We start from the raw sequence: 8455 nt of genomic DNA on the forward strand, positions 1-8455 counted from the left end.
AGTACGTGCCACATTGTCTTGAGTACTTGCCACCGCCAACTGAAGAGACCTAGGTGTAGGTCTATGTGCAAACTTACCTCGTTGCCCTGTCAGCTGTGAAATATGATCGGGGGAAGTAAGGATTTCCGTGCCCTGCCTGGCTCTTTTCCCTGTCTTGTGTGAAGCTCTCTTTGCAGGAGAAGGCAGACTCTCACGGACTCCAAGCGCGACCTGTGATTATTGTCTTGTCGGTTGCTCATTGTCTAGCCTTCTTTCTTCAGGAGACGCGTTCGTTACAGAGACGTCGATAATTTTGTCATCACTAATGGCCAGTCTGTTCAATGGAAATATGCCAGTAGCTGTAAAACCTGCTACACCATTTCCCACTGTGGCAGCTTTCCCCCATGCCTGATTCAGTAGCTGACCGAACTGAACTTTTGTTAGTGATCTTCCTGGGTTTGAGAATACCCACTGGTTGCAAGCTTGTTTAAAGAATAAACTAAGAGGGCGAAAGACAGCTTTGTCTAATGGTTGTAAAGCATGAGTCGTGTGACTCGGAAGACACAGAGCTGTGATTTCGTGTTCAAGGCAGTACTCTAGTACTTCCAACGACTTCGTGTGGGCTGCATGGCCATCCATGAGAAGTAATCAAGGCCCCTATGGCTTGTGTTTGACGAAGTGTTTTAGCCACTCTAGAAACGCAACGTCGTTGACGTAACCAGAATCCGTCATTAGCACTTGGAAGCCTGGTGTTAAGCCATCACGATATTCGTTCTTTAATCGTTTCCCTTTGAAAATCCCAAACGGTGGGAGAAACATGTCCGTAGCATTGCAGCACGCAATCACTGTTACGTTTTCCTCCCTTTCTTTGGATGTAAGCGACACAACATCACGTTGCCCTTTTCTAGCGACGACTGCGTCTGGAGGCTCGTTGTTCAGAAGCAATCCAGTCTCATCTACATTGAACACATTTGCACCCTTATCTTGAAGATTGAGTTCAATTAATACCCTTTCCAGCATATTTTAAAACTCATCCAGTCTTTCCCGTGTTAAACCAGAAACCCGAGCTTGCGATATGCCAACAGGTGTCCGTATGGAAAGCTCTGGGTGGCGACGCATAAAGCTGTGGAACCAGTCATACCCTGCACCATGGCGCACTTTGTTAAACGGGTGATCTATTTGCAACTATTCAGCATAACGAAAGGCTGCCCTACGAACGTCACCTGGTGTAACTGGGAATTCCCTCTGTGCCAATGTTTGTAATCGGTATGCTAGAGCATCTTAAGGCCAAGTTAGGTTCAAACACAGCTACAACAAACATTGTATTTGTTTTCATGCTGAATGTTCATTTTACAAGCATGGAAAAGACGTACCGACTTCACCCCACACAACAGTATCGACTTCGCCCCACATAGGTTACCCCGTTGTTTCTCTGCCAAATTACTATTAGTTCATAAAGCATCAAGACAACAACTATGTACTCTCTACACAGAAACCTTATCTTACCTCACGAAAAAATGCGCAAGTCAAAACTACACGTGCAACTCATTATACACCTTAGGTTCTCCAGAACGAAACTTATAATAGCAAGAATAAGCGGCATGAGTGACTCACCTTCCACACAAAGAAGTCTCGTGGTATGCTCGTTCTGCGATCCAATTTCCTCCTTCTCACCCTCGCTCATACAGCATGACTAACTGTTTCGAAAACAAACCTTTCTTCCTTCACTCGCCTCAACACGATGTTGTCAGTTCGTCATACCTTACACACTACCGACTTCACCCGACTACCGACTTCACCCCCAATGACTCTACATATTCTTATCATGCTCTCATGTCCTAATCCTCGACACACACCATAAGTAATATTTATGCTATGCATTAATGATGAATAATTACACCTATACTCCCGAGAAAGATACGTTTGATCATGCCATATAAACTCCGCACAAGTACTCCGCACAAACCAAGGTTATTATGTCAAGCATTAATGATAATGTAGTCTAATAGTCTCTTGATTTCAGGTTTCCATTCATTGCTATCCCATTGTGATGAATAGAGTAAGGCCCCCACAGTGGTAGTATCTGGTGATACCAAAGGGTCCAGATCACAGCCTGTCGGCCCCATCCAGTTCAGAGGGACGATACGGAAATCGATTTTTTTTTGCGATCCATATTTTTTTTTATTGGCAACAGTTATCTAAAATCCGAATCTCTATTTGAATACAGGACATCTCTGTGCCACAAAACTTATGAACTTGTGCATTGACAGGAAAATTTCTTCCATCTACAGACAGACTCCCGTTTACAAACATCAGTTCATTTGTTACATGTGAAAAACGCTTCTCGTACCAGAACAAACACAAAATTTGGACAAGTGATAATTCTCAAAAGCAAAAGGAATAAAATTCTTTCCAATCGGCGTTGTGACAAATCATAAGAAGGTTGTAATCATAAACAAACAGCAAACGTCAAGAGGCCATGAAATCCTACTCGGAATAACTCAGTATCAATGTAAAACCACGATAATAATGTAACAAAACCATTGAAATTTGTTGCCTGATATATAGTTCAAATTCCTATTATTTGGTCAAGTAAAAACACAAGACTCATCTCAGACAATGGAGAAGCCTATATGTGAATTGGTAATCGTATCTCCATATTCTCATTCCACTAGGTAGAGACCGTAAGTTTTTGTAACCCCTGTATATTGATCATTTTCAAAAACAGGGGAAAAAAGAACAAGGAAGTATTTTATTGAGTTATCCACTGCACATTAAAATTATTCATAAATGCATACAACCTTTGCTCAACAACAGCTACAGAAAGTTCGCCACAGAGGAAGATATGGTTGAGTTATCAATCAAGGTTATTTGATTTAAAAGTAGAGAACGGAACATACTTCCGTTGTTTTTTAAAAAAGTAAAATCCTCTATCGCAACCATTGCTTTTGTTGTGGTTAACTTTTGACTTTAAAATCTAACTATAAAAACAACAGGAACTACCAAAATGATGGAACACGATCCCTGTAACTTTACGACGTAAATTTCCTTTTAACTACATAGAAATCCCTCTCGACTTCGTTTTGTATTTAAAGAATTTTAAAAAAAGGAAAAAGAAGAGAATACAAATGTAAATACAAATACTATTTCTAATACTAATAATAATAAGAATAAGAATACTAACAATACTAACCTATAGACCCCATAAACATCCCCTCTAATTACAAAGATAATTTATAACGTTTTCTTGTACAGTCTCCTTCAAAAACATGTACTCTAGTATTGTTAATGTAACTGCCTCCCTGACCATTAAACTTCGTATCCGTTATTACTGTAGGCCATTAGGGCATTGAGTAACATACTAACCATAGGGCCAGCTCTTCAATTAGTAAGTCTCCGTCTTGTCGACAGAACCTTTCATAGAACATAAACCCATACTTATTTGTATTCAAGCCCTAGGTGCGCTCAAGTGCGCTAATGAGCTTGTAATGTCTGTATATTGTTACTATAGGTAAAAGTTCAACGTGTCTAGCGTGATGCATAATACACAGGATGAGCGAACCAAATCAAGGTTGCTTCAGCAAACAAAATGAGTCAATTAAATATATATATCTTTGACCACTGGTATATGTAATACATTACAATAATAGTAATAGCCAATAACGTCAATTATCTTCTTAGATAAAAATAGATTTAATATTATTATGAGATGTTTATAGACGAACTCGAAAAACTTAATAAGCATTGTTTATTAATCGTTAGTTGCTCATTATTCAACTTAGTTTAATTATTGATCCAGATAATAACATCACCAGTAAAGTGACTAAGATCATCATAGTTAATTAGCAAAGTACAATACCATATTCAAGTTATATTACACACACGCTTTAAGCATTTAGCTTGCGATCGATTCTTGTGTTACAAGAAATGTTATTACAGGATATGTAGCATTGTACTTAAATAATTTTCAAGTTACATTTTTTCTTATATGCCATACATATTAAACATTTACCTGATTTCTGTTTACAAGAAAGTAGTGTATCGCCTATGCTTGTTAATTATAAATGGTATATTGAATGAAACAAAATAATGAATTTTGTTCACAACCCCACACGTTTTCAGAAATAGGGCAAAAAGGTCGAGTGTTTCTATATCGTTAAGTGTTTCTCATTTGAGTTATGCTATAGACATATTGAATTGCTCTAGCAATCTTGTTTGACAGATCAGTCCAACTTTAAAGCGCTTCACGCTATTTCTTGGGTGTACTTTGTTTTTTTTTTTATTTCTTAGCTGAACAATGGTATTAGTCTGAGACAATCACATTTAACACGTGTGCCTCTCTACACAAAGAACATTGGTTACATGTATCTGTAATTCAGTTATGTATTCTTCTTAACTCATTATTTGAGAGCAAATTTGATTGTACTTAGAAATAGGTTTATTCACAATAAGTTATTAATTTTTTATGGCACTAGCTGTTGCACTCGTAATTGGTTTGCATTCATGTTTAATACTAGGGTTAGAAACTGGTGTTTAAAAAAATCTTAGTGATGGGCAGTGGGAATATTCCCGGTGGGAAGGAATTTAAAAAATGGGAATATTCTCGGGTTTTTTCCCTGGCCTATAAATTCCCGGGAAGGAATTTATTTCCATTTCTTTACTTTATCCTCCAAATTATAAGAACAATATGACTAATTACTTTATTTTAATATATTATGATTTAATTCTAGGTTTTAAAGAATTTGGAGGTTAAACAATTTAAAATTCTTTGACTGTACTTTATATAACTAATAATATATTTTTTGTTTCATTTTCATTTGCACTAAAAAGTAAGGTAATTGTCTTGAATTGGGGGGTCAAAACTAGCAAAAAGTAGGATGATTTAAGGAAGAAATGAGTTGATAGTGATGTTCAAGTAGTCAAGAAAGCATCGAACACTTTTGTTAGGGCAGTAGGGGATTCATACAAAACGGAAAGGCAAGTGGAAGTGATTTATGTGAGAAAAGAAAGTGAATTGTTGGTAACGAAGATAGAAAACAACGTGCCATGCGAGGCTCTAATCCATCTTCATTGTCTAACGTTCGCTCTGCAACGCTGTCTGAATTTAATGTTGGTAAGGTAATTTAACGTATGAAACCATAAAACAAACGCATCGGAATAGAATATCGTAAAAAGGTAGGTGTAAAAGCTGTCCCCCAATGCTAAAGAACAGCCAAAGTTATCAAAGTACTAATTTACAAATGATGAAAAGGAACCATTTTGTAAAGTAATTTGGAATTGTGTAGAAATAGAGATGAACTACTATTAATAAACCCTGAACCACCATTAGTAATAGACGTCGGTCTGTCTCCTCTCTCTGACTCGAACTTCTGAAGAAGTACTCGGACTTCTTTTACATGTGAATTAACGTAAGGAATTTCGAGAAATACGTAGAATGAAAGGTCGTGTATGGCAATGTTACGTGCTAAAATATAAAGATAAGTAAGTTCTTGCAAATTTTGTAAACATAAATATGTATGAGCAAATGTTGATAAATTGGTGAGACATGCATCTTCTAGCAATTACCCAATGTAATTCATTTATAACATTTATAAATTTAATGTGTTTATAATATCAGCAATAGAGTCAAGTTGAGCAAATCAACTTACATATAAATTTAAACTGTTAGTATATAATTTACTATATAATTTTTTCACACACATTTAATTGATAGAACATATTGTAAATAAATATACATTTATTCGTACTTTCTAAATATAATAAAGTGTTAATCAAGTAACATGGTACCGTTCAGAATATACATTTCAAAGAATCCTCTGTGGACAACAGTAATAATATGCTTTGATATAAAAATTAATTCAACTTTGAAATCACAATATAGTAATAGAATGCAATTTTCCTTCTGATTGAACATAAATTTCCGGATAAATTCCCATTTTGGGAATCTTCCCGTGAATATTCCCAGGGAATATTCCCAAAAAATATCTTCCCGGGAATTTTCCCATCACTAAAAAATCTATTATTTTGATCACACGAAACCTCTTTGCAGTTATATGCTAGAAGAATACCATGATTGTATGATTTCACCTTCCAAATACCTAATCATAGAGTTTCCTATATACTATATGCCTGTTCTACTGAAAACAATATTATACATAGTTCTCTAATCTACTGCTTTGTTAATGAGACCATTGTAAGCATTTAAACGTACTATAGTCGAAAGACATGAAATCTTACAATTCCGTTCTCTTGTAATTCATCCGTTCATAATCTCCAGATTTTCAGTAATTCTTTAGGTTCCTCAGCGCCTTAAGTAAGATTCGTTCTATATTAACCCTTTAAATTCCTGCAACTTGCTTGGGTAACCTTTTTTTTGTACATAGATACATTTCATTGGGACGATAAATTTCGACATTTTTTTTTTAAATGAGGTCAGCGGATAACTGTTACACAGTTAAGCGTTTAAGTCCTAAGCCGGACTCAAATTATGGGGTGAGACGCCCGCGCTTTTCTAATTGTGTGTGTTCGATTCCCGGCGGGAGCTCATGTGGTTCGGATTCCACGTTAATCAGTAGGTCCACGTCTCATATAGCCTCGCTGCTGAACGGGACGCTAAACTAAAATCAACTTAACAACTCTAATTGTGTGTGTAGAAGAGAAAGAGAGAAAGGGTGACCGGGTCAAGCAAGCCATTGATTGTATTAGCAAGCTGATGTCACATTGACGCCAACCCACACGCATGTAATAGTGACATGACCCTGGCTCTGATTTACCTAAATCACAGTGCTGGGTCGCTGCTGTAAATTTATTGCACATCACGCAAGCAATTGGTACATAAAAACAATATGTATTTGGAACTAAACGTGAAATAAAGAGGTATTAGTAAATGTAAATTAGATACTTCCGCCCCGGCGTGATCGGGAAAATCATAGAAAAACCAGAAGTCTTGGCCACTATTGGGCATGCGCGTGAAAAGCTTATCCAAGCTCGTCAGGGCTCGTGACGCCAGCCCTCCAGCTACGTAAAAACTAGCAGAAAATTCGTGGGACGAAGTCGCTTTATGAGCGAGGCTCTTAGCCGAGCTCAAGTTGTTCTCCTGCGTCTTTCCTCTGATGTACTTGGACTTTTGGAAGGGACGCTCGTCATAAGATCAGGTATGTGATTTTTTCTAAGTTCCCTTGATATGGGACGAGCACTTGAGACTTGTTAGAAATTGACATTAAGTTGCAACTTGAAAATGAGATCAAGTTTCCACTTCGGAATTTACCACACCCCCTTTTGCCCGATGCAAGTTGCAAGTACAAAGCATCAAAATTACCGTTTTCAATAAAATCGTGGCCCAACGTGATAACCTTTTAGCACCCAGTTTGTAATGTAGGGGTAGTGCCCATACATATCATGTATTAATACTTTAAGCTTTTATTTTCATATTTCCAAATTGTAAAATTCTTTGTATTTTCATTATTTTCCTTTATTTTTATAAATAAAATTAATGACAAAAGCGGTCTCTTTAATTTAGTCATGCTATCCCTCCGTATCTGGATTCAGTCCACAGTCTTCATGAGTTACTTGGGTTGCGATTTCCAGTACGAGTTCTACCTCTGAGATAGAAGTCTCCCACATTATTGAGACTTTGGAGCACTTTTTCATCATCTTTGAACCAGTAGAGCCTAAGACGTCCCGTTATCGAGGCTTTAAGAGAGTTGGACTCAGTACCAACTTTGACATACCAGGTGGAGAGTAGAGAAGTGTTTTCGCGATTCACGAGTTCTACAATTTCACGAAAGAAAGTGTACTCAAAACACAACGACAATATCAAAAACACATAACAATTCTTATTAATTAATATTTCGAATTATTCATTCTGAATCATTCTAAACAATGCTTTTACCTTCTTGTATAAGACATCGTCCTAGGATTCATATTGAAAGTAAGTACGTCACTTTATGTGGTTTTAAAAACTAGAGAAAATTTAGTTTCGTACATAAACGTTTGTTTTACATCGCTACGTTAGGAGGTTCAAAAATTAAAAAGCGACCAGAATTCCGAATTCTCCATAAAATGTTAACCTTCAGAAAGGTTAAACACAATTTTAACCATGAATGCTTTGTTAATATAAGAACAACAAAAGAAAGGTTATAACAAATTGAGACATGATTATTTTAACTAATAAAGCAGGTTATATTAGAAGAAGATACTCGGTTACTAGAATGAACTTTCCGTATTGCATTAAGCGAGTAAATAGGTTATCTTAACTAATTTAATTTTTTATATTAACTGATCTACTTGGTTATACAGTTGTCCTATCGTATTACTTTAACCCAGTAAATGTTTTCTTTAACTAATTGAATATGTTATATTAACCAAAGTAGTCGAATACTGCAGTTGATGCACCCTGTTTCATTAACCGAGCAGTCGGTTATTCCATCATACTAACTAGGTTACCGGTTACAGCTTATAATTGATAATGGTAACT

At 36.5% G+C, this 8455-nt stretch overlaps 2 protein-coding genes across 2 annotated transcripts; both read right to left on the reverse strand.

Moving 5' to 3' along the window:
* Positions 1–216: 216 nt before the first annotated feature.
* On the reverse strand, positions 217–618 carry LOC145682924 (uncharacterized). The gene has a single exon (XM_081754285.1). The coding sequence runs from the start codon at positions 616–618 to the stop codon at positions 217–219; it is 402 nt and encodes a 133-aa protein (XP_081610411.1).
* Positions 619–636: 18 nt separating this feature from the next.
* Positions 637–999, reverse strand: LOC145682925 (uncharacterized). Its single transcript, XM_081754286.1, has one exon. It carries the CDS (start codon positions 997–999, stop codon positions 637–639), a length of 363 nt encoding a protein of 120 aa, XP_081610412.1.
* Positions 1000–8455: the final 7456 nt, after the last annotated feature.

Source organism: Thermobia domestica, chromosome 4 (assembly GCF_964235325.1).
Source record: "Thermobia domestica chromosome 4, izTheDome1.hap1.1, whole genome shotgun sequence".
NCBI lineage: Eukaryota > Metazoa > Arthropoda > Insecta > Zygentoma > Lepismatidae > Thermobia > Thermobia domestica.